This window comes from Emys orbicularis, chromosome 10 (assembly GCF_028017835.1).
Source record: "Emys orbicularis isolate rEmyOrb1 chromosome 10, rEmyOrb1.hap1, whole genome shotgun sequence".
NCBI lineage: Eukaryota > Metazoa > Chordata > Testudines > Emydidae > Emys > Emys orbicularis.
In genome coordinates this window covers 6,383,451-6,410,140 of record NC_088692.1, presented here as the reverse complement: position 1 = coordinate 6,410,140, position 26,690 = coordinate 6,383,451, and the positions used below count along the sequence as shown (strand labels likewise).

General features: G+C 45.7%; 1 protein-coding gene across 1 annotated transcript in view; it reads right to left on the bottom strand.

The window, feature by feature from the left end:
- The window catches only part of CACNA1H (calcium voltage-gated channel subunit alpha1 H), a 457,818-nt gene that overhangs the window by 79,607 nt on the left and 351,521 nt on the right, over positions 1 to 26,690 (bottom strand). The window contains exons 10-13 of the mRNA XM_065412515.1: positions 11,091 to 11,242; positions 9,596 to 9,781; positions 7,347 to 7,464; positions 4,822 to 4,977 (exon numbers count right to left, since the gene is read on the bottom strand). Of these exons, the coding sequence (XP_065268587.1) occupies positions 4,822 to 4,977; positions 7,347 to 7,464; positions 9,596 to 9,781; positions 11,091 to 11,242 (612 nt within the window). The remainder of the gene's footprint in view (positions 1 to 4,821; positions 4,978 to 7,346; positions 7,465 to 9,595; positions 9,782 to 11,090; positions 11,243 to 26,690) is intronic.

Below are 26,690 nucleotides of genomic sequence, written 5' to 3'. Positions count from 1 at the left end.
AAAACATGAGTTTTGACGACCTGAGCTAGAAGACACAGTAGCTGTTAGCTGTTAGCCCAGGCTGCAGTGGACTCAGAGTATTTCAGCTACTAGAGTGGGACAGAGAGCCGGTGTGTAAATGAGTGTTATATTTGGAAGTAAGAACACAAGATGGTAAACCAAGGGGGTTGTCGGTCATGCTGAGGGGACAAATGAATAGAGGCGAGAGCCAGAGCATTATATGTACAGTATTATATATTACTTAGTCCTGCCTTGAGTGCAGGGGACTGGACTAGATGACCTACTGAGGTCCCTTCCAGTCCTACACTTCTATGATTCTACGTAGGAGATTGATTGTGTAGGGCTTTGGAGAAAAGGGGAAGGTGGTTACATTTGCTTCAGGAGGAAAGGGGAAACCAGAAAATATATTTGAAGTGGAGCTGGAGCCATGGGCATGTGAAGGGAGCTTTAGTGAGCTGCCCTAGTATAATCCAAGGGAGAAGAGGAGTATCCTTTAGCTTAACTCTAAGTTACAAACTAGAACTCTCTGTCTACAGCCAGGCATTTGGCTGGGACCCTTACCAGACTCGCTTAATGCATCATTATTTATTCACTGAAGTCATCACAGAAAAATATATGGGGCAAATATGATTTTTCTCTGCTTGCTCTCTCATATTGAATGAAACAGCTTGGAATAAGCAGAAGTACCATAAATCCCCAAGACAGTTAAAAACGTTCCCAGGCAGAGTGGCTAACGAAAGCACCGATTCCCCCCCCCCCCCCCCACACACACACCAAGACTAGCTCGTGAATAATTCAGGGCCCATTCTCCAGGTCCTCTTCCATTGTTTGTTTTCGTCAATGACAACAAATTTAAAGACAAGTGTCTTATCAAAGACGGGGAGCCAGGGCCCAGCACACAGGGATTAAAGGGTGTCAATGAAACAGCAATAGTGTAGCTGATAAAGTTGAATGGGCAAGGAAGGCCTCTCTCCTGCCTGCCTGGGTACGGAGCGTGAATGTGGACTTGCACTTAGAAAAAAACAGGTGAAAAGTGCAAAGTATGACTGGCTGGGTCTGCCTGGCAACATCAAACAGCTGCATCTACTCTACACCCCAAGCAGAACACAAAGGAGCACTGCTCAGCAGACTCCTGGATTTCAATTAGCTGTTACAATTTTTGGCACAGCCTGTGAGCTTCATCTGGAATGTGTATGACCTCTTGTTTCTGGAACCTGCTGAAGATCAAAAGGCTGATACCGGTGGCCCTTCCCCAGCATAGACGGCTGGCACACACATTCAGCATTCTTATAATATCCTCAAGCGTCTTCTCCGAGGGCCGGGAGATGTGGGGCTGAGACACGCTAATGGACCCTGAGAGACAGGAGCTTCAAAAGCAGCACGAGTCATGAAATATGGGCAACATTGCAGGAACGAACCAAGGTGAAGAATGATTTAGGCAAAGGCAAATGCAAACACATATCACTCAAATTCTACCTATTGTAACAAATTTATAGCGGCTTAGGACTTGGTGGTAGATGCAAAAGATAAAACTTAGATCCTTCAGCTCCAAAAAAGAACAGTCCTTGCCTCTTGAGTTCAAGGAGAGCCTCATTAGCAATACAGGGCCTATGAAACACATTTGAGCTATTCTGATTCCATCTAACAGTGGGCAGTGATACACACACATAACAGTATTATTATTTGTATTCCTACAGCATCTAGGGGCCCCTGGACTCCACTGTGCTAGGTCCTGTATGAACAGAACAAAAAGACAATCTCTGCCCCAAAGAACTTACAGTCTAGGTACTCAGCTCCTTTTCATATATTACACTCCCGCCTCAAAACACATCCAAGCTATGGGAAAGTCTAGATTGAAACTTTCATTCATTTCTATTTGGCTGGTATCTCTGAAACCTCCTAATGAATGTTCTGGGTCCAGTGTTGTTAACTATGTCACCGTGGATCGTTTTAGCAGTAGTAAACCTTTTACCCCCAATCGGGGATATTGCAGATTATGTATTCCTTATGCCACCTGATCTTAAACCAAACTTTGCACCCTCGATAATCTCTACGTTATTCCCTGATAACCAGAAACTTCTATGCTCAAACTCTGTTCACTTTTTTTAACATCATCTTAATAAAATTTTTAAATTTGTTCTTACAGCTAATGTGTTCAGCCAATTATCTCAGACTGCCTCCCCCACTTTCTTAGGTGCCTCGCACTCAAACTGTCCCCGATCAGTTGCCAGTTTTCAAACCCTCTTCAACTGGCTACTTCTATGCTGTAGCCGTCCGTGCAAAAAATCTGTAGCACACTGAAAACGGATAACATGGGGAACAGCTTCAAATGAATGGAGTTCAATATAAAAATCACCACCACCAGGGTTACTGCACTGATTGGGTTATTCATTTTTATGTTTAATCCATGAAAAGCTACCATTTTAAAATGTAAATGAATTGGCCTCAGACTTGTCAGCGGGCTGTATCAGAGTCCAGGCACTTTGCAACAGGCTTTGGGTCCAGCTTGCGGCACGGCACGTGTGACTTTGAAGACAACTAACACCGCAGAGCAAAACGCCAACCTGCTGGGACACAGCAGCCAGATTCTCCATGAACACTGGTAATTCCTTCTTTTTGGGCTGATCTTGCTTCTACTAAAGTCTGTGGCAAAATTTCCACAGACTTCAATAGAAGCAGGGTCGTGCCAGTTGTACCAAGGGTACGTCTTCCCGTATCGGCGGGTAGCAATCGATTTATCCGGGATCGATATATCGCGTCTCGTTAAGATGCGATATATCGATCCCTGAACGCGCTCACCGTCGACTCCGGAACTCCACCAGAGCGAGCGGCGGTAGTGCAGTCGACGGGGGAGCCGCGGCCGTCGATCCCGCGCCGTCTGGACCCCAGGTAATTCGATCCAAGATACTTCGACTTCAGCTACGCTATTCGCGTAGCTGAAGTTGCGTATCTTGGATCGATCCCCCCCCCCCCAGTGTAGACCAGCCCTAAGAGGCAAGGATGCAAAGAGTTGTAGCATCTCCAGCAACGTACACGTATCACACAGATCCGTGATCCCGAGAAAGCTGCTTTGTGAGTCTGGGAATAAACAATGAAGATAAAATCATTTTCAAACTAGGGCTCTGTTCCAGCTGTTTCTATTAATTTGCCTGTCCTGGTACTTATCAGGAAGCTGGGAAGGGACATTTTAATAATGGAAACCATACAGATCACCTTAAAGGGGAAAAATGTAGTTGTGACAGTTTAGGAGAAGGGTGTTTCTGGTGCATGCATATTTCAATGGTACTTCACAGTGAACCGCAGTGTTGCCTCAGTGTAATGTAAGCAGAATAAATATGAAAATGATGAGATTTCTGGGGACAAGATGAAAAGTTATCAAAAATAATGAATAAATCAAAGATTTTCTTTCCCTCTTCACACCCTGGGAATTTAGAGAATGAAAATTGAAAACCATTCCTCATTTTGTTTCTGAGTTCCCATGTGCTTAGCGCTGGTTCAATATTCCAAAGCGCCAAGCAGCCTCTCTGTTCTTGCATGCCTTGGGATACCAAAAAAAATCCAAAAATGTGATTCAAGCCTTTTGGATCATTATTTTCAACTTGAACGGAGGCTGGATGATTTTAGGTGAGTCTCAAAATCATGTCCGTGCCCTACCGACTTCACAAAAGCTTCTTGAGAATATATTAAACCAGAAATGGGATCATAATTCTCATTTAAAACTCCATGCTACATATGGATCTGTCCTGCTCCGAAGGAAAAAACGGAGAAGAGCAGACTAGGTCAGAGGGTTCCAGGATCGACACTTGGAAACTTCTCAAAGCAGACTGAGAAATAGTCATTTCTTTAAACTTCCTTACCCAAGATAAGGTGATTGGACATTATCCAGTCCCCTGGCCACATATACGGTTATAGCACTCATTTTCAGGTGGGGGTACATAAGAACAGCCCTACTGGGTCAGACCAGTGGTCCTGTCCCCAGTACTTGCCACCAGAGACCATAGGTTCATACTCAGAGTGGCGAGCCCGTCCCACCGGGCACATCCTATTTTTAGCATGCTAGCTCCATGAGAGCTAGCTAGAAAATGTCTCCTCGAGCTGGGAATCTACATCCCCAACTCCCAGAGTAGACACGTCTGTGCAGGTGCGGCAGGTGTAAATTTCAGCGAGAGGACATACCCACACTAGCAGAAGAATAGTCACAGTGGTGCAAGCAGCCAGTCGCCCAAGTCCGTGCCTCACGTCTCGGCTGGGACCATGCTCTGGATGATTCAGTTTACATCTCCAGCACAAACGGTAGACGTCCCCTTAGTGACTTGCCCAGGGTCACACTGGAAACCAGGTGGCGCGTGCTCTTGTGAATGCCACGCAAGTGCTCTAATCACTGGATCATCCTCTCAAGGATGGACCCAGCAGAGCTAGCCAGGCATCACAAGGGCACCTCATCACAAGCTTTATCACTCCTACTCTGCTTATACCGGTATAACTGCATCCACCCGAGGACTTATGCCAACATAGCTATGTCAGTAACTGCCCCCACCCCCAACTAGCCATCACAGCGACACCAACTTTGAAGTGTAGACCAGGCTTAATTCAGTTTGGCCCTTTCCCCCATGAGCATTGGATTATCAACGTCCTATCTTGTACCAGGTGGGATTTACTGGAGGGTCTGGGAGGCCAGGTCCTGTTGTGGTCCTTGGAGGATCATTTAGAGATAAGCTGCTATTTCCCTACTGATGAAGAGCTCATGAGACTGAACCCCTCACCCATTCCCTACGTGCAGCTGCCAGTTCCCTGCCCCAGCACTTTGCTAAGCCCCCTTACCTCTGCTTGGAAGCCTTCTACCAGGATGGCAACTAGGAGGTTGAAGAGCACGTAGTTGCCAAAGGTCATCAGGGCCACGAAGTAGAGTGCCGCCCACGAGGAGGTGGATGCCATGCCATTATAGAGCACCACGTTCCAGTCTTCCTGGGTGAGGATCTGCGTGGAGTGGGGAGGAAACGCTTTCCGATTACTCCTCTCTGCTCGCCGGGAGCAGCTGGTTTAAAATGCACATTGAATCACTGATTTATCCCTTTCTCCTTTACAGAGGCAGCACCCGCTCTCCTTTCTGACCTCCTAGAGATCTAACCAGATGAGACCGCAAAGGATCCCTTTATTTAGATCTCAGCACATGAGATAGATCTGCAAGCTGCGGCTTCCCCCTGAGATACTCTTCTGCACTAGGTCCCCTGTCAGCTCACCTAGTAGCATTATGACCCACAAAGGTTGCTAGTTCAAATCTCCACTCTGGTAATGTATCGGGTGCACAAGCAGCGAGTTCTACTACGTGGTGGGGAAGTTCCCAAATGATTAGGTGTTCTCTGGTGATCGGCTACCAGTTGATAGGCCTGCCATGGCACCATCAGTTTTGTGCTAAGAGATAGTCACCCTTTTTCAGGGCCACGTTTTCCTTTCATCAGAATATTTTTTCTCATTATGAGTTAACTGGAGTTGGGGAAAAACAACCCAGGTTTTCCTCACAGTCATTGACACGAGGGATCTCCAGCAACTCAGGAAAGGAAACAACTGCTTGTTGGGTGGAAAAAAGATGATAAACTGGCAGGAAAACATATTTTCTTTGAAAAGACTAGTCTGTCTATAAGGAGCCTTCATAAGAGTCACTCAAGATATTCCTAGCCTGCCAATTTTTCCATAGCTGAAAAACCCAGGGATTTAAAAAAAAAATAAGACGATGGTTTCTTGCCCTTCTTTAATCCAGACTCTACAATGAAGATGTCCTCTAGCACTGCTGTAAAACAGGAACAACGAGTTGGCGGCATCTGGGGGTGGGAAAGCATATTCGGCTGCATTTAGTCCTGTGCCTCCCATTAGTTCTGTGCCTCCCCTTAAGGTTATGTCCTTGTGCATCACGCTGAATCTAGTTACACACACGACTTCGAATGTTAAAAATAAATACATGAGCCGCTATTAAAACAGTATGAGCCTCATGGAAGTGATGTCAGTTTCCCCTCGCAATGAACTAAAATCCGTCTTTGTTTATATAGGGGAGAGCTAACATTCTGCATTATGGAGAGTTTGGATCAGTTTGCACATGGACTGCAACTAGGGTGACCAGACAGCAAATGTGAAAAATCAGGACGGAGATGGGGGGTAATAGGAGCCTATATAAGAAAAAGACCCCAAAACCAGGACTGTCCCTATAAAATCGGGACATCTGGTCACCCTAACTGCAACTCATTTATTGAGGTGCATCTGTCCTGTACCGAGGAATCCTGCTTAACATTCCCAAGCTCTCCTCCACTATATGCAATATACGTCTGTTGGTGGTTGTAAGGGGGCCATTAATATACTCACTCTGCTTCCCATTATAAGGGCTGATTTCTTAAGCAGAAAGACAGCTAATGTTACGGAGAGATACCTTCCTGGAAATTGCTGCTTTATTGCTCTGTTATGAAATATATGAGTCATTCCAATGATACCTTAGATCTTGTCTACACTGGAAAGTCGGCTAGTTTACATAGAGATTTTCCAGTCCTCTGCCTTGCTTTTCTTTTGTGTCACAGTCTTTACCAGTCCAGCAATCCTCATCCCAAATCCACTGTTTGTGTAGCCAGCACCTACAAAATTTGCTGAGCTAGATTGACCTGAGACAGTCTGTTCTTCCCCCAATTCTAAAACACAGTATTTTAAAAAAGTGAATTTCAGTGCTGGAGGAAGGTGTTGGATTGGTATCCTTGGAGACAGAAGTCTTCTGTTTATTCATGGAACAGGTACAGCACTGAATGGTTTTAGAAGCCTCCTTCACAATGACCGATATGTTTCAACCTGACTTGTATAATGATTGCAGCTGGGCAAAATTTCTTGAATTTGGGGCAAAAAAATGCAGATTTGGGTCAACTGAAACATTTAATGCATTCATGTTGAATCTGCTGAAATGTTTCTGTCTGGGAAAAAAAAATTCCCTCAAAGTCAAAATATTCTATCTGTTTTGAGCGACCAGAATTTTTTTCCTACTTTTTAGTTTAATCAAAACTGAACTGAGAAAATCTGCTATTATTTGCACAAGTGTAATGATATGAAAGTGCTGCTCAATCTCTATTCCTTCTCAGGCTTTGGCCTTTGCTAAGAAGCGAGATCATTATAGTGGTGGGGTTTGTGACAAGGGCATCTGCCCACTCAGAGCTAGCCTGAGACCAGTCGATTCATTGGGAAGAACTGAAACAAACCTCTTTCGTGGTAAGTTTGTCCAATTAACTCTGTGATGCTGTTAATGAAGTTTTTTTGAAAGGCAACAACATTTGTCTGCTTGGTAGAGAATAAAACTCATCAGCGGTCCCAGATCTTACCTGAAACACGGTCACAATGGCCCAGAGCAAGGAATCAAAATTCTTTCTGTCTGGAACTGTGTCCCCCGTATCAGTTTTCAAGCTAAACTTGCATCCAAAAAGATGCATGCCGAGAATGCTGGAGAGGGAAAGGAAGCGACATAGAAGACATCACTGCATGAGACACATGGTTTTAGGGAGCAACTTAGGGCTTTTGGGGGTCACTTTCTTTTCACAGCTGCACATTGTGGGTCTATTGAGAGTGCTATCTGTGCTCCTGCAGGCAGGAAATGAGACCTCCTTAGAGGAGGACACCAACTACAAGGTGAATCAGAGCACGGGTTTGCTATATGCAACAAAAGAGCCTTTCCAGAAGGTGAAAGCAGAATAGCATGACTTAGATATAACCTTTTTCCTTATGTTCCTGCACTAACTCCCTGGTGAACCATCACCAAATGTACTGGCTCTTGAGGCCCCCAGGCTCTACTTGCTATTTCAGTCCAGATGCCTACAGATGACCCACCATTTCAGAGCCTGATGGCCTCTGGGTTCCATTGACCCAGCTGTAATACTAGTTGGTGAGCTTTCTACACCTTATGCAGCCTTTGACTGGGAATGGATGTTACTGGTCCAAGGAATTATGGGTGACATGGCTGAAGACTCTTCAAACAATCCATCTCCATCTCCAGTATCCTCTCTGAGGAATTTCTGGAGAGGGCTGTGGGTGCTGGAGGGGCTACTTTCCGTTCATTATATAGGACTCAGGCAAAAAGCGGATACCTTTGCTAAATGTGAGTGTAACAAAGCACATTTGACCTGTCACGGCTCAGGCCAACCAGGTCCCAGAAATTTTCCCAGAAAGGGAGCTTCTATGAAAAATGGACCTTACAGCTGATTTGACCACTTCCAGGATCTTGAGAGGGTCACTCAATCTTCATTAACCATTCAGTCCTCATACTCTTTGCTGATAATGCCAACAAAGCGGCCAATTAGTGGCAGCTGCAATGGTAGCTGTTCCCCCACTTTTGAGTTCCTTCTATCAAACAGCGTAATGGTCAGGAACTATTCCGTATGACGTAAGCATGACAAATATACAATATGCATGACAAATATACAAGTATGAATGACATCAAACAGAGAAAGAATAGAGAAAACAGCTTGGAATTACACAAACCAGGAGAAACATTCAGAAGATTTAACAGTTGACATAAATTGCTTGCGCTTTCTGAGTATTTAATAAAAAATACCATCTTCCAAGATGTTTGCCATAGGTATTGGGGCAAATTCTCAGCTAATTTACACTGAAGCCAGTAGGCCCACATCCATGGAAATAAGCGAATTTGAACCATCTGAGAATCTGGACTATTATTTCGAAAGTCTTCTATTTGACATGGACAGATGATCCCATGGAGTTGCTGGGAAGTGACTGCTGGTGCTACAGATAGTTGTCCACTACCAAATTAACTAAGACCAACAATTCATTTCATTTTGGCTACTAAACAGGCACTGGAAATGACCCCTGCTATTCTCTACAAGGTGGGGTAACATCAGAAAGAACATCAGGTCAACTGCCCGCTTTGTCCCCACTCTCCCTCCATAGTTCTTCTTGCTTCTCTGGATCACGTATCCTCACTATTGACCTCGGTCAGAGTCAAACCCAGAACTCAGGGGGGTGGAGCTGGTGACCGGCTGCATGCCCTGTTATCAACCCCCTGAGCCATTCAGCTGCAGACTAGTGTTAAAAAAGTAATTCCTGGACCCCATACTTCCTCCCTCTAAAACATGAAGCCATCAAGTTCCATTTGTGGACAACTTCCTGGGTCAGGAATCCTGGAACAGAGGGGGAACTCTTGGGGGGGGGGGAAGGGAGAGGCGGTGCAGGGGCAGGGCCTCAGGGGAAGAGGCGGTGCGGGGGCAGGGCGTCAGGGGAGAGGGGTGGCACAGAGGGGGCAGGTGCCAGTGCGTCCCCCCCCGCAGTTTTAGGAAGCTTCTGCCGCTCCTGTCCTGTGCCTCTCAGGAACTCTGGTGTGATTGTTTTTCTGTTGTTGTCGGTTTGTGTTCTTCATTTGTCTACACAATTACAAGGATTGCATGAAACACTGAGACCTCAAAGAGGTAAATCATCTGTTGAATATCTGCCTGTCAGTCTATTGTGAGCACTTCTGTCATCTAGGCTGCATGGCAAACATGCTCTATTGTCATTCTAATTTACATATTATTTAAGCAAGCCAAACAATTAATCCAAGAAGAAAAGCAGCAGCCGCTGGTACCTGAAAATAAAGATGAAGAGCATGAGCAGCATGCAGAAGGTGGCCACGTTATCCATCGTCTTCATCAGGACCACCAGCTGGCGGCGAAGGGCGGGCATGAAGCGTACCAGCTTGAGGACCCTGAGCAGCCGAAAAGTTCTTAGCACAGAAAGGCCTCCATCGGATTGGCCAATGATCTCCCAGACACTACGGGAGCACAAGAGGGAAAACAACAAACTCACTGTCCTTGTCTGACTCGTAGCAGTTTGATGTACAGTACAACAAAACCCGTAGCTAACTGGATTGTGGGTAGCTCACAGGGGGTCTGGCCCAGCCTGTGACCTGGGATCAGAGAGCGCTGTAGGAACAGATAGGACTTACAAAGGTAGTGTGGGTGGGGGGAGGTCAACTTGTATATTTGCCTCTGCTGCTCTGCCTCCTTCTTGACTTTGGAAAGTTCTCAGAATTAGCCCCCTTCAATATATATGCTTAATCTATTTCCTCTATAGCCAGTTTAGTGTTGTTTAACCTGCTTGTTTTCTATGGCATCTAGCGATAAAGTAAATGACTTAATGGTGTTCTATATGCATTGTTGGTCTGGACCATTGCAAATCAGAGCTGGGCTCCAGCCACAAAATTTAGATCAGGATTTTGGAAGGCCCTGAAATTCCAGAGGGTTCAAACATGGGGGTTTTAGTTCAGATTATTATTATAAAGAGATGGAGCCAGGTGTAAAATTGGGTTTGGAGTTTGAACAATCTCAGAGTTTGGAGTTGTTTGGATCTGGGACTTTGGTCTGGATCCCTCTCTAATTGTCATGACATATTTCAACGCCAGGGGCCCAGCCATCAGCTTGTATAAAACGGCATCCCACCATGGACGTCAACGACCCTGTGCTGATTTACACCGACTGAGGATCTGGCCTGACATTTTTCTTTCTCAAAATTCGAGTGAATTTAGCAGCCACGAAGCTCGGGGGATGACTGGTGTGGGCCAAGCCAGTTACAGCATGGACAGACGCAGAAGAAGCCTTTCCTACGCACATGGGCCAGCACAACCCACCCCAGATCTGCAGCATCCCTACCACTTGTTGGGAGCCCTCTGTAGTGGGCACCACACCCATTACCTATTGTATCCCACCTTCTCACAGCGTTGCCCTGTTCCTGCCTTTCCGGGTCACGTATTCATGTATTTGTTCTGGGAAAACACTGTACTGCTGCAACTTGGGGTCGTTACACTTCTTTCCCCAGAACTAGTTCTGCTGGGTTTCAGTGGAAAATTCACCACGCCGCCAGATGTGTGGCAGAAATAGAACTCCTCGTCTGTCACGTCCATTTCGTTTGGACAGCACTTCTAAAGATACGACTCTAAAAGGCCAATATGCTCTTAATCCCACTGAGCTCTAAATTCAGACTAAGCCACATCACTCCTACCCCCTGCATGACATGACTTGTCTAAAGTTTCCTGGAGCTACTTGGAGGCGAATAGTGGAAAGTATCATGCAGCGTGCAGTGACCTGATGATGACTATGATCCCGTCGAAGATGTTGTATGGGTTCTTGATATAACCGAAGATCCCAAAGGCAAGGAGCTTAAGGACCATCTCCAGGGCAAACATGCTGGTGAAGACAATGTTACTGATCTCCAAAGCGTTGGTCAGTTCATCCGGCTACGAGACAGAAAGACACATAATCAAGCTGATACATAAGGAGAAACATGGAATTTTTTTTTATTATTCCGCATGGTAAACACACTCATTTCCTCAAGGGATTTATTGCACTGTTTCACTTTGCACATAATAAAACCCTATGCAAATCCGTACATCTGGGAACAAAGGAGGCAGGCAGCACCTACAGAATGGGGGACTGTCCCCAGGAAAGCAGCGACTCGGAAAAGGATTTCGGGGCCCTAGTGGACAAACCGCACAACATGAGCTCTCAATATGAAGCTGTGGTAAAAAGGGCTAATGCCATCCATGGATAGATAAATGGAGAAGTGAGGAAAGGGAGGTGATTCAGCGGTGGTGAGACTTCATAGACAAACTTAGGATGTAGGCAGTTACATGTTTCTGTGGTTAAACACTTTCGGGGGGGGAGGGATAGCTCAGTGGTTTGAACATTGGCCTGCTAAACCCAGGGTTGTGAGTTCAATCCTTGAGGAGGCCATTTAGGGATCTGGGGCAAAAATCTGTCTGGGGATTGGTCCCCCTTTGAGCAGGGGGTTGGACTAGATGACCCTCTAAGGTCCCTTCCAACCCTGATATTCTATGATTTCTATGACTAATCCTGGAATACTGCATCCGGTTCTGGTGTCCACATTTCAAAAAGTACGTTAAAAAACTGGAGAGGGGACAGAAGAGAGAGGCAGTGCATTAGAAGGACATTCTATCAGGTCTTGTAATAGAGCGAATGCCCATTTCTGTAGCACACACCATAATGACCCTCATGTTGTGTCCTAGCATAACAAGATCTTTAAGCAATGCACTAAAATGAAGCATTAAGGCAAAAAGTCAGCAGCTTTGTGGGATGTGCCTAGCCAGGCTAGAGGTCTATCTGTAGCAGACTAAATGCTCTGAGTGTAAGGTGGGCTTTTCAAAAACACCCAAGAGAGTTAACAAGTACAAGTGCCACTGAAAGTCAGTGGGATTTGTGTTCTTAGCTGCCTTTGAAAATACCACACTAAAAATCTAGGAAGGTTTCTTTGTGGATTGTCTCTGTTTTGATTGATCCAAAGTTCTGATCAGAAACCTGGAGGGGATCTTTCTAGGATGTCCTAACTATGGCCCTTAAAGCTGATGGCAAGATCTCCATTCGCTCCAACTGGAGTTGGAGCAGACCTTGTGCGTGAACTCAGATCCATGACATAGAAAATTGACCTTCCCAAATAAACCAACACTCGCTCCAAGTTACAGCCTTTCGTGTGAAACCTTTACAAGTTCCTCTCTCACCAAACCTAATGAGAAAGAAGGGACCGCGTTTGAAGTAACTCCAGTGAGAAAATCTAACAAACAGTTCAAGGAACTGCAACATACATTTCTAATGCTAAATACCAGTTGCCTTGCAAAAGAAAATTAGTCTTTTCCATTTTCTCAGTGCAATAATCTTGCCTAGGAAAAGGGGCTATTTTCATATCCAACTCATCTCCTGTCTGGTAATAGCTTCCTTTATTTTTCATGGTATGTTAACAGCTGGGAAGCACTTGAGGTGGTTATTGCATTATCTGAACTTCTGAAGACAGGAGATGCTTGTGGTACCATGGTGCAGCATAGAAAAGACACTTTGAATTCAATGCACCGTATATCAAATACTCAGCAAACAGCCAGGAATGGCAGCGGTTAAGTTGGATTCAGTGGTAACCAAGGAGATCCCATCCTGTCTAGGCTGGTTATACCATCAGGCTGCTGCAAATTAACCCCTAGAACAACTTACCAAGAGTCATGGTGGATTCTCCATCACTGGCAGTTTTAAAATCAAGATAGGATGTTTTTCTAACAGATCGGCTCGAGGTCAAACAGATGATAATTCAGGAAGTTCTATGCAAAAGGAGGTCAACTACATGATCACAGGGGTCCTTTCTGCCTTTATCATCTATGAGTCTATGAAACCACCTTGCACAGGCCAAACCATTCTGTGCAATAACCTACTATGGGCTCAACCATTTATCCCAGAGACAGTACTAACTGCGCTTAGTGTTTCCAAGCAACCTCCTAATCATCATCAGTGCACACCCTGATTGCTAAAATACATTAGAGATACAACTACTCATACCATACCTCCTTGCTCTCAAGCCCCTATAAAAGAACAACCCCATTTAGCACTCAGTTGCCTGAACACCACCTTGGGCCAGAAGCTGAGATTATATTGGATGGGCTTCTCTGGTGCCCCTTGTTAAAACTTTGTGACTAAATTGAAGGGGGACGGTTGGGATGGCTTCCCTGCATATAACGAAGTTGTGTTCTCCCCAGCCCCATTGCCCATGGATGCTGCTACACCATCCTGCCCAGAGATGACTTATCTTTGGGGTTCATAAGAACACGGCTGTAGAAGACTTTGCCTTAGGATCGTACCAGATTCCATCCATTCCCGGGGGAGAGGCCACCCTTAGGCAGCTCCACGGGTCCTCCCCTCCCCATCACGTGACACAAACTGAACATTGTGCCAGACTTCTCAGTGTATTCAAGACACTGTGCAGGAACAGAGATCAGATGGCGTGTTTACTGCCTCTCTCCTTGGTCAGGGTTAAGAGGGAGCATTCTTGAGGACAGGCGAAACTAGGGGTTACGTTCCTTGGTCTCTCTAGCCTCCCTGGGATACGGTGTTTACTGCAGATTACGGGAGAAAATGTTTGTGCTATCTTCTTAAAGTCAAGTCATTGGCAGCACATTGCTGGCCAGAGGAGAATTAACAGCATCATCTTCAGATGAAAGCTGCAGCTCAGAGCGCTTTAAAGGGATGGGGCCTCCAGTAACACCATTTCTGTTCTGTACTCTCCATTTTGCGGGGAACCTCAGGGAAACCCTGCCAAGGAAAGAATAAAAGGGATAAGAGAGAGAGAGAGAGAGACAGGCTGCACAGCCCCGGAAGGAGTAAGGAAAAGGGAAAGCCTTAACACGGCAGTAAGAAAACACCAGAGCATCTGCTAAAACTCCCACACATTACAGGAGCTTGATTTTGCTTTCACTCAAGTCAATGAGATTTTTGCCACTGATGTCCATGGAAACAGAGTCTGCCCCAGGGCTATGAAGTGGGACTTTAACAGGAAATGTCCCTTCTCTTCACAATAACATCTGTTATCAGTGGGTGATATAAATGCACAAAGGGTGAAATTGTCCCAAGCCGAGGGAAGAATGCAAGGCCTGTGCATCACTTAACCCCTCCAAATAGGTTTTAAATGGGACTTGAGTGGCACATAGGCCCTTTCCACCGAAGTAAATGTCCCAAGGAAAAGGGAACACCCCCAAGAGGGGACAGATGGCCCTTACATTTGGCTTGGGTAGAAACCCAACCAAGGGCAGCAATTGCCCCTGAGATTGAATTTGATTTGGACAATAGCTTGACATCTGGTGGGGGGTGACTGCTGCTCAGTGCACTACTCATAATGGGCTCCCTCTCATCTTGTGTGCAGTCGCCAGCTGTAAGTTCTTTAGGGCATGGACCATCTTCCCCTCTATGTCCGTACAATGCCGAGCACAGTGGGACCCTAATCCCAGACTGGGGCCTCTAGATGCTACTGCAATATTAATAAATTAACAGTAATAGCGAAGCTAATCTGAAAGAGGCCAGGTTATTAAAGCAGCTGATTGTCCAGCCATGGCCCATGGCACGTGTGGTATGCTGGACACGTGAGCTATTTATTTGTGGGGAGAAGGTTTGCAGCTATCCACCCAGCATGCTTTATCAGCACTCTCCAAATGGAGTCAAGCCCAACTTCCTCCTAAGGGTGCTGGGCAGCGCAGTCCAACACAGGCATTTCCGGTACGACGGGGTAACCCCATTAGGACGGCCACCAGAAGGGACTGAACACCACATGAGCATTCCTCACGGGACCATGCTACCATCTAAAGGAAGCAGCTTCCCCCGCCCGAGGGCGTTCAGCTACCAAGTGCCAACGACACTCAGCTCAGTTACAGAATCACACTTGCTAGGTTGCGTTTGTCACCTGCCACTGGAGAAATAAACACGTGTGTCTAGTTTAGTTACACAAAAACGGTGTTCATCAACCCAGGCTCCTTCCCCCTCCTGTAAGGGAGCTTCCCCTGGGGAACAACTACCAGGCTGCCAGCGCGCCCTTCTTTCCCAAGGAGCAGAGAGAAGGACGGGCCTGATTTGCTCTGAGTAGTCGGCGTGCTGGTTCACGTGACTGGGGTACACACCGCAGTGAGCCTAGACTTCTCCAGGGTTCCACCCCTCTAACTCTTTGGGGACGCCAATGCTGCAATCCGTAGCTTGACTGCTGCGTGTGTAGACATCCCGGAGCTAGCTTTGAGCTAGCTAGCCTGAATAACAATAGCAATGAAGCCCTGGCAGCATAGGCTAGCCCTTGAGTGCATACCCAGGATCTCGGGAAGGCTTGGATACCCCACACTGCTGCATGTGCTGCCACCGCCTCACTGCTATTGTCACTGGTGGTAGCTGCAGTCGCACCTCCGATTGCAGGGTAGACATACCCTTATGCACCAGAAGCTGGGAATCCCCAATATTAACCACTGCTCCCCACACCTTGGCTAGCTGTAATCATGGTTAGTGATGGGCTATCCTGACAAGGTCTCATCCTGGCCCAGCTCCGACCAGCAGCGTGTGTTTACAGTGAAGTCAGACCTTCCAAGACCACTAGATTTGTCACAGTGGGTCAGATCATTGATCCAAGCCAGGCCCCGCTGCAGCAGCAGCAGCAGGAGGTGAAAACCCCCCTAATGGCATCAGCGTGTGAGTTCTGCCCTGACCCTTTCAGGACATCAAGTGACCTGTAGCAGCTTGAGATTGATCGTAACTTGCATATCTACAAGTGTTAGGGGGTCATGAAATTACCCAGCAATTTTTAGGGATCCAGACACAGTATTGCGTACTGTGGCCTCTTGCAGAAATGAAGCCCCCAGTCCAGCTCCTGCAGATAAAGCTATACACGTGTCCAGGTGTTGGTTAAATCATACAAACCATTAGGAATGTCTCCTCAACTTCTTGGGGCATATGTGTTTGGCTGGCTATTGCTGAGTTATTTGTCTGCATACACACAGCATCCTCATTCTAGCACCAGTAGCCTGTTCCAGGGTTGCTTCGCTATCTTATGAACAGCTCACTGCTGAGCACGAACACTAAATGTAAAATCATATTTTCTCTCTTTCCTCTCCATCTTTGCCTCTTCTTCTCTTTCCTCCCAATGCGGACCCCGGCTTAGATCTCAACTCTAGGTAAATTCATGTAAGGAGAGTAAAGACGTGGTGGCATCTCTGGAACTTGATAGCACATCACACACACAGAGCATCAAGAATGTTGTGCACTCATGGTCTTACTTCTCTGCACAGGGAGAGCATCTTTCCAGGATCTCAAGGTACCTTCAGATGGGAACTGAACATTTAACAGGGAGAGTAAGATAGAAGGAGTCTTTCTAGCTAAAACCAAGCCTAACCAAAAATTCTCTGTGGTCTCCTTGTCACTATTACAAGAGATGCCAACTCTCATGAATTTATCATGCATCTCATAACATTTGTTGTTTTCGCAAAGCCCCAGCTCTTGGAGTCATGTGAATACAAGAAAAATCTCAGCATACATTAAGAAAAAGTAAGGTTCTAGGCTTCATGGTTGTGGAGAAAAGCTTGAAAACGTTGAAACCTAGATGGTCTCAAAAACCAAAAACAAAACAAAAGGCGAACAAAGAGAACCCATTTAAAAAAAAAATCCCATAATTTTGAAGCCAACCTCATACTTTTTTGTAACCTGACTCTTGATTTCCAAAAGCTTGGAGCAGGCAGCACTGCACAGATTAATATGCTAACACTGCTGTTTGAACTCACTTGCCAATTCATGTCAACATTTTGGTGCCATCGCTTCTTATTCTCAAGCACTGTAACCTTTGCTTGAAATATCAGTGCAGAGATTGCACAATGAAAGATGCCATGGTATCTCAAGGGAACGGGGGGGGGGGGGGCAGGAGGGGAAACTAGCACCAATGAGACCATCAATAGCTGTAATTAGAAGCGGATCTTCTAGCAGATAGCTACAGACAAAGCAGCAATGCCTCAGCCTAGCTGACATTGCAAAGCCACTATGCTTCAAACCAGAGATCTTCATTATCCTTTATTACTCATATTTGGTGTGAGGCAGAACTAATGTGGTGATAAGGACTACTGTAATGAGAGACATTTCGGTTGCAGTCCCACAATGACATGGACACAGGAACCAGCAGGCAAAGACAAGGCTGGATGGCCCTGAAAGCTAGCTAACGCGGCTCATGTGAGTTTTTGTATCACAGAGTGGAAGTTGTACAGCACAGTCAAGCACCAGTGATATTGCCTTCAAACGTAATTACTCCCTTTCAGCACCAACTGGAGTCTAGGAAACAGCCTGACAGAGGTATTTTTATGTCTTATGAAATGGTTTGTGGCTTACAGTGTCGTTCATCTCCCACTTCTCATATCCCCTGACGAGCAAAGATCAAGGAGTAAGGTTAAGGCAGAGATATACAAAACCAACACCAATTTGGCTTGCCTCCTTCAATCATCTTCTAGGTCAGACACCAGACTAACTGAACCAGCCACTAGAAGTCACTGTTGCATCGCTCAAATTCAGCTGAACTGTAGAACCATTTGGGACATTTTTGACAAAACTTTTTTTCACCAAAAAATGCTGATGAACCCAAACCGAATCTCTTTTTTTGGTGGTTTTGGATCAGTTCTGCTGAATTTCCTGACTCAAAAACATTACAAAAAGTTTCCATATTGTCAAAACTTGCCCTTTTTTGAAATGAAAAGTTTTGGTTTTTTGGTTCGAAATGGCTTTTTGATTAGAAATGGAACTTGAGTGATATTTTTTAAAAGGTGGAAAAAAGACCAAAAGAATCAAAATGCAATGGTTCAAAATGATTGAGACTAAACATTTTGATTGACCCAAGCTGAAATGGTTTTTTTATTTTGGTTTGTAGGATCCCAAACATTTTTGAGATGGACTTTTTGTCCTGATTTGGGACAGAACTTTTTTTTAAAAAAAAATCTCAAACATTCATGTGGGACAGGAAAAAGTCCCCCCCCCCCCAAAAGCCCTACTGAATTGCCATTTGTAGGACACCAAAATGCTCCTCAAAAGAGATGGTTCAACTCTGTTAGCTTTGGATACCTTGTCACATTTTTCCTGCTGTGACATTTAAGCTGTCCAGCTCTGCAATCTTTCAGACACAGGAAAGGGAAACTCAAAATGAGTGATACTCTAGAAACAGATATACTTTGAGGCTCTGCAGGCAGCTCTGGTGGACATGTTGAGTTCTCAAGTGGCGTGAGCGGAGCAATGCAGCCCTTAATGCAACACAGGGTTACCACCTGGCCGGTATTTGTCTGGCCTGGCCAGGTAGTTTTTTAAAAATGGATTTGTCAGTTGTCAGAAAGCTACTTGAATCTGCTGGGTTTTTATGTGGGTCTAAAGATTTGCACTATCACCACCATACACGGGGAAATCGAATGTTAAAAGTCTCTGGGTCCAGCTAAAGATGCTGCAGTGTTCCCACCTTCCGCAGTTTAAGCGACAACAGATCAAACCTGTTGAAAATCCAGCAGCTGTCTGCCCACCAGCACACAAGCGCACGGTGTGTGTGTGAGAGAGGGTTTGAGTCACGCGAGAGTGAGGAGACGTGAAATGTGGTCAATCTTATCTGTGTGTGTTACCTCTCTAGATACTATAAGTAGGGAGTTGCGGATTTGCCTTATGATTGGGGGTTGTGGTGGGCTTGCCTTGTGTGTGGTGGGGGGGGGTGCCTTTTTTTTTTTTGCATCTCAGAGGTGGTAACCCTAATGCCACATGACCCATTTACAGCATGGTGCTAACCAAAGAGATTGGAATGGTAGGGATCCCTAGAGTCAGGAAGGGGGGGGAACAACACCTCCCCACTCCTAGCAACGAGGAGAGACCAGAGGGAGGCGTCAGATGGAAGAGCAGAGGCACAAACGGATCATAGTGGGATGTCCTGCTGTTGCATGGCACACCTCGTTGTGGCCCACACAGATCCCAACAACTCCTGTCGGCGAGCAAGTGGCCCTCAGCTCCATGAGGCTGTTACATGAAGCCGCCTCTATCCTGGCGGCAGCGTGCGGGGTACGCGTAGCCACACACCACAGTGATCAGCAGGCTGCGTCCACACTCCGCTGTGCAGCTACACGTGGCAGTGGCAGGGCTGCTGGAGCCTTTTAGCGGGACACCGTGCTGCTAAAAAGAGCAGCGTAGCTCGGGGCGGCACAGCTTGGGGATGTGAAGAGCTGTGTAGGGTGTATACTGAGTGTTTGCCCAGGTCTATGCTCTGCTTGTCTAAGCAGTGCCTCCCTGTCTACACTGCTATTTATACCTGTGCTAGGGGGCATGCAGTGTCTGCCTGTTACATGCCACCTGCCCTAAGGGTAATGGGTTTAAGCAAACCCCAAACAAAGCATCATCCTGGGTGACTTTCTGGAAACTGTCACGCCTGCAGGAGCAGCCTAAACTCCGGGACAGAGTGAAGATTTTCCCGTGGGGCTGTCAAGGCGGTCACCATGACAAAAGACTCAACCCCCACCCCCCTCAAGTCAGAACCCCTTCGAATTTAAGAAGTGTTTGCACTTGATCCAAACCCATTCTTACAGAAGGGTTTCAACCCTCATGGGACCACTGTCTGTCTATTGCTGGTTTAGAGGAGGCTTCTGTTGAATAGTAGAGAGCAAGTTTCCCACCCTCCAGCACCTTGAATCTGCAGCTGCTACCCTCACTAGCCCTGATTCCAGCCAAAACCTAACTCAGATGCAATCACCACCACCTTTGTTCATGTGGAAGGTCCATATTTGTACCACACGTGTCTACAGGATATTTCAGTGATTTTTTATTAGCAATGAGTGAATCCCAGAAGATTCAGAGGTTCATTTCAGGGTGAAATGAACAGCCAAAGATGGGACTAGTTTTCTAGTTAGCTTGGGTCTGGAAATCTTGGAAGAACAGGCGCTCTCTCAGAAAAAATCTTACACTTAATGTTTCACCAAGGGAGAGTCTCCTTTTACAGCCTGTTAGCCACCAGGAAGTTGGGAGAAATTGAACCATCAAAAAGTAATGAAAAATCCAATCACAGTCCAGCATGGGTGTGGCTAAGATTAATGATGGAGGGGCAGTGGAGTAGGAGTCTGAAGATCTGGATTTATTCCTGGCTCCGCCACTGATCAACTGCGTGGCCTTGGGCAAGTCACTTCATCGCACTGCACTGGTTTCCCCTCCCACCCTTTTTCTCCCTAGTCTATTTCAATTGCAAGCTTTTCAGGGAAGGGACTGTCTTACTATGCGTATGTTTAGCATCCAGCAGAATGAGGCCCTAAACTTAGCTTGGGCGCATAGATGCTACTGTGAAATAAATAATTATAATCCAGCAGGGGGATAAAGCCGACACATGGATTCTTCCATGTGTTTGGGTGACATTTGCAAATTTAAAAAAATGTGACTCACGTCAGAAATTCCGCCCCCTCCCACAGGCAGTTGATTTAATCCTGTGGAACAACGAAAGCCAGGCCTGGCACCAACACCGGGGAATTGTAAACAAATTCAGAACATTTAGTTTCACAAACATTCCTTTCATTTTTGTTGTTGGGTTCTTCTTTATTTTGAATTCCTGGCCTAAAGCTGTCAATGAGATTTTGTGTGCATACGTGGGGGGGTTTTGTTTTATATTTTAAGCTCAGCCTGCAGGGACGCTGACCATAAAGATGGGAAGTAATATTCTCCCACAATGAACCATCAACTTGTGCTTTGCTTCTGGACATTTTCTCCCTCCCCCAATTTTTTTTTCTGGGTTGTGACTATTTCCTTGCAATATATTTCACCTGGCTAGGGAGCCCTACAGCAAAGTCATTTCATGGAATTTAAAAAGAAGCAAATGCAGAAGAGAGAGGGAGAGAGGAAAAAAAAGCCCTTTCATGCTAATTACAACTGGGGGGGGGGGGGGAAGGGAATCCAGCTTTCACAGCTGTTTGAATTATTAAACCTGAGCCAAGACAATTAGCGCAATATGGGATAAATCCACCCTGGGCTAAGAAGCTTTACTTTGCAGTATGTCCATAGGTTGCAGAAGCATTTGCAAGCGGTGTACAGTGGTTATGGGAGGGACTGCGTAGCAGTGTGTGATACTGTGTGGTAATGATACAGTAATTACTGAGGATAGAAACATACCTGAGTTAAATAGGTTCTAGTCTAAGGTGTTTTGTATCTAAGGTCTTGATCCTGTGCCCAGGAGTCCCACTCACTTCAGTTGCACAGGATGACCTGGAGAGCTTAACATCAGCCTGAACCTTCCCCCAATACAAACTCAGCAGCCAAATTGGCAATAGTGGCTACTAATTTTCAGTATCTCCCCATTTGGGAGCCTAACGAGACACACCCAGGGCCAGATTTTCAGATGTGTTGAGCAACCGCCACTCTCCGTAACTTTAGCTGGCATACAGGTGCTCACCGCCTCTGAAAGTCAGGCCCCAGGCCTCTCAAGTTGGCTTGTTCAAAAGGGAGGCACCCCAAATTAGTGGCCACTTTTGGCCAGGAGCTCTTCTGAGGCGCTACACTCTTTTGCTTAATCTTTAAAATTCTTATTTCTGACTTTGAGGCGGCTCTGCATTTCCTAGCCCTAGCAGGGATGTGAAGACCATGAGCTAGCCTGCTCTGATGGTGTTGATCATCAGAACCTGGAAGCATCAGCATTGCAGGCTCTCTTAGGGGCCTCTTGATGGATCTCTAGATTAAAGGTCTCTGGATGGTTGTATTTCAGATCAGCATCCAAGCTTCTGCATCTTCATCCATCTGAACCCTAGCTTCTCCATCACAGATGCTTATGCCAATTCTGATGCATTCCACTTATTCACAAGAAGTTATTCATTGTTCTGTACCCACAGTACTAAAGCGTCTATGCAATACTCTACCTCTTCCTGGCACCTTGCAAGCATTAACTAATTGCTCTTCCCAGCCCCCCCCCCCTTGGGGTAGAAAGGCATTTCCCCATTGTACTGATACAGAAATGGAGAAGTTAAGAGATTTCCCCAAGTCCACATAGAGGATCAGTGGCAGAACTCAAGAACGCCTCGCTTCTAGACTTGTGCTCAATGCACTAGACCATGGTACTGCTCTGAGAGACATTTATTCATGACAGAGTTAAAGTCTTTGGAAGCATTTGTTCTCTGACTGGCAGTCCCCTCAGTATTAATGTCAGACTGTCACAAGTAGACTTTGCTGCTCTACAGGGGAGAAACCGTGTCATTATAAGGCACCAAGAGGGCAGTCATCAGTGGCCAATCTTCTCCTCTCCTCACTGCACTCCCCAATGGCACTGGTAGGGGTTGGGACTGAGATTCCCCCCGCTTTCTTAGTCTCAATGGCTGGCCCAGCTGAGCACGTTCACACTCACTCATCCATAACGGAACACCGCGTGACATGGGCCAGCACATCCCTCGTCCACCCTTGCAGGGGGAGCTGTAAACAAAAGGAACAAACTGACTTCACTTACGGCCTCCCATGAGCTATACTTGAGTTGGTTGTGTGTGCGTGGGGAGGGATTATAGCCTATTGCTTTCCCCAGTAAGCTATGCAGCCTCCTGCGCAACTAATCTGTTTAACGATGGATGGATTATGGGGCTTCATCTCCATATTAGATTTCTAGGGTTTACGTGTCAATGTGAAAGCAATTGCTAGATGAAAGCCGGCTTTTTGGGGGAGACAGAAGTGATGGTTTGGGTAGGAGTAGTATCTAAAAAGAGTTGTTCAAAATTGCAGAAACTAGCTTAAATGGTTTTAAAATGCCATTTAAAATGCTGGCACCTCAAGAAGGGAGCGAATCAATAAAGTTGTTAAAGGGAGCTCAATGCTACAAAATACTCCTTTAATTTTTAACCATCACCTTAAAAAACATGCACATTATTGGCAACCAACATCATGCCATGCTCTCAAACAGTGATGGGAATTCACTTGTCAGACTGGAAGCCAGGACTCCTGGGTTCTAGTCCCAGAGCTGGAGGTAGAATGTGGTCTAATGGTTGGGAAGATAGTTTGTTCTGTTGCTGCTTCTGACTTCCCCGCGTTAATGTGGTGGGTATTTCTAGCTCTACCCTGAGGGCCATCTCTGGCCAGCAAAGCACTGGCGGTGGCCCAGAGAGCAGCATTGGTTTAATTTATTTCCTTAAGGGTGGCGGGGTTCATTCCCAGCTCGAATGTGACTGATGTGGTCCTCATTTTCCTCAAGCCAGATCTTCCTTTGGAGCCTAGAAATGGTGCTGCTGAAGTGGCAAGAGGAGTCGCTGCTGAGTAGTGCATTGCTGTTTCACTCCCTCCTTGCAACGTGTATTGGCTATGCTGCCACCAGAACTCCTCCAGGCCCTAAGGGCAACAGATTGGGACCATTTCCTCTGTGTGGCAGGCACAGGAGGTGTGGGTGACTCCATGGTTCTGACTTTCCCCTCCCTCCTAGTCCTTTTGGGTTGGCTAGTGCCAATCTCCCACAAAGTTCTTGTGTTCAAGTGAGCTCGAGGACTAGAAATGTGACAGGTCATCTTGTGGAGGGGAGGTTTCCTTGCACACCTGTGCATCTGGCCCTTAGCATTTAGTCCACAGTAGGGTTGGTCATAAAGGAACCCTTGTTTTCTCATGTCAGCACCTCAAGTCCATTCACAGGCTGGGCAATGTCAGCAACAAGCATGTAAGAGACATTTGCTGCAAAGGATCAGCCTTTATTTCCCATTATGGTTCAATGACCCCAAACGTGCAATGAGTCTGTAACTGCTTGATGAGCCCGTGACCTAAGCTGGCTGAATGACATGCAAAGCAGTTTGGCTTGGATCACTGTGTGTACAACCAGAGATTGCTCAAAAGCCAGTGCTGCAACCTGATCTGCTTGTCAAGGCCCAAACTAAAGCTCCTTCAGGTGTCACTGCCAGAGCTGATGGGGGTGTTATGTTATTAGCCTGTCCAGTGCAAAGTGATCAGACCTCGGCATGAATGGCTGATTGTTTGGGCTGCCGCAGCTTTGGGCTATCCCCTGGCCTTCTGCCACGCAGAACTCCACCAAACATTTGTGTCTCAGGCAAAGAGACACAATCCGCGTCAATTAAAATTGGGAGCGACTTAAAATAATAATACGAGAAAGTCCAAGAGAACTCAAGTCTGATACTTAGAAAAGGTCCTTCCTGTTGAAAGCCTCTGCAGCATTTATATTTTGGAATGGAGAAATGAGAATGGTTCCTTAGAGGGAGCTTTGATTTCCAAAGCTCTTTCTATATGTGGGATGAAGTGACCAAGTCCTTATTTAGTTTGTACTCTCACAAAACTCCCATTGAAAGTTGCTGTGTGCCTGCCACTTCAGATATTGCAAAAGCTCAGTAGGTTTTCAGTGCATCTCAGGTCCAATGGGAGCTAAGTCCGAGTAAGGACATCAGCATTTTGGGGCCTGTATATGCCAAGATAAATGTCTTCATCCATCACTAAGATGTATCCATTTCTGGGTTGGAACTAAGTAACTATTTAATAGTGTACTGCAACACTACACAAAATCCTGTATCCAGTTGAATCTGCAGCAATAATTTATAGCAGGAGAATGACTGGGCGCCAGCGTTAATGCTGCTGTTACTGCAAAAAGTCAAGTGGGATCTTAAATTATCACAAGTGGTCAGGGTCTCAGTTTTACCCTGGATTTGAAAGAGTGTCACATGATTACATACATTACAGGGTTCAACATCACGAACAAAATCTCTGTTTATTTTAATATTAAGATGGAAAGGGGGGAAATTTGGGATTATGCACCTTGCTATGATTTATAAAGGCAGTCTAATTTTTTTAACCCCTCCCCCTGCCAAAAAAATGAAATGAAATTTTTTGGCTTTTTTTTTTTTTTTTTTTTTTAATTAGAAATTCCAATTAAAAGTACCCTGGGAGACTATGGTAACTAGAGAACTGGTGAAATAGTGCCAATTTAAAAACAAAGACTGAAAGCTGCAGCAACTGAGAAAGGAAGAAGAACAGGAGTACTTGTGGCACCTTAGAGACTAACAAACCTGAGAAAGGAAGGGATTTTTTACCCAGACTGTTAAAAACTCTGTATTCTGAACACCTATTTAATTCCAAGATCCACTGAACATTTAGGAGAAAGGACATCTTTGTTAAAGCTTCAACACCCAGACCCTTGCAGTTGTGGTGTGAGAGCTCACAGTTAACATCAGTGATCTCCTCAAGGAGATTTCCAGCAAACAAAAGACTTGACTTTGAGATCACAGACTAGACCTGACATTCCTGATATTTCTAAAGTAAAAAGACAAGCAATTTAAAAACAAAGAAAATCTGGCCATTTTCTCCTATATAATATGAAGATACATAAATGCAATTTTAAATCAAATCCTTGCAAGGTCACCTTTAAGATAAATCTTTTGTAAATGACTCAGATCAAGCCTGTTATCCATAGCGGGTCCTTGTTGTCTTAAGTCAATTCCACAGCAGTTTAATTATTCTGAATTCAGGTGCGAGATAAATCATTATATGATGATTTGTATATGGACACAGGGCAGTTTCTGCCGGAAAATTAAAGTTATACCAGTGAAACTTTGCCATGTAGACAAGGTCTGTACAATCTGAATCTAAGGGTATGTCTATACCACCCGCCAGATTGGCGGGCAGCGATCAATCCAGCGGGGATCGATTTATCGCGTCTAGTCTAGATGCAATAAATCAACCCCGAGCCCTCTGCCGTTGACTCCTGTACTCCAGCGCCGCGAGAGGCGCAGGCGGAGTCGACAGGGGAGGGGCAGCAGTCGACTCACCGTAGTGAAGATACTACGGTAAGTCGATCTAAGTACGTCGACTTCAGCTACGTTATTCACATAGCTGAAGTTGCGTAACTTAGATCGATCCCCCCCCCTCTCCCCCCAGTGTAGACCAGGGCTCACTCTCTCTTTGTTCTTTGAGAGAGTCACAGATACCAACAAACAACTTCCTTTGGAGTCTGGTTCAATAAACACTCCATTATATTAAATCTGACAAGGAAATACTACCAGGCTGGAAGAATATTGGATGGCTGCTCTCCCTTCTGCTTTTGGAATTAAAATTGGACACATCATTCTCTAAGCCAACTCTATTCTGTGGCTTTATGCCTCCCCTTTAACTATATAGGCTCCTTCATGTGAAGTGATAATGGTTTAATTGAAGATAGGAAAATTATTATCCTCTTACTTCCATTTGAACTAAAGATCCCCTAATGCTCCACAGAATTGCTTTTACCTGTCTGTTCTGTGGCATGAAAGTCACTGCTAATAATTACTCACCCAAATGGATACGAGTGACAAGGCCAACCACATGCAAACGCTCCCCTCCTTTATTCTGAATGGCAAACAGGCTGTCCACAGAGGCAGAGATCAGAGGAAAGCAAACAGGTGCCATTAG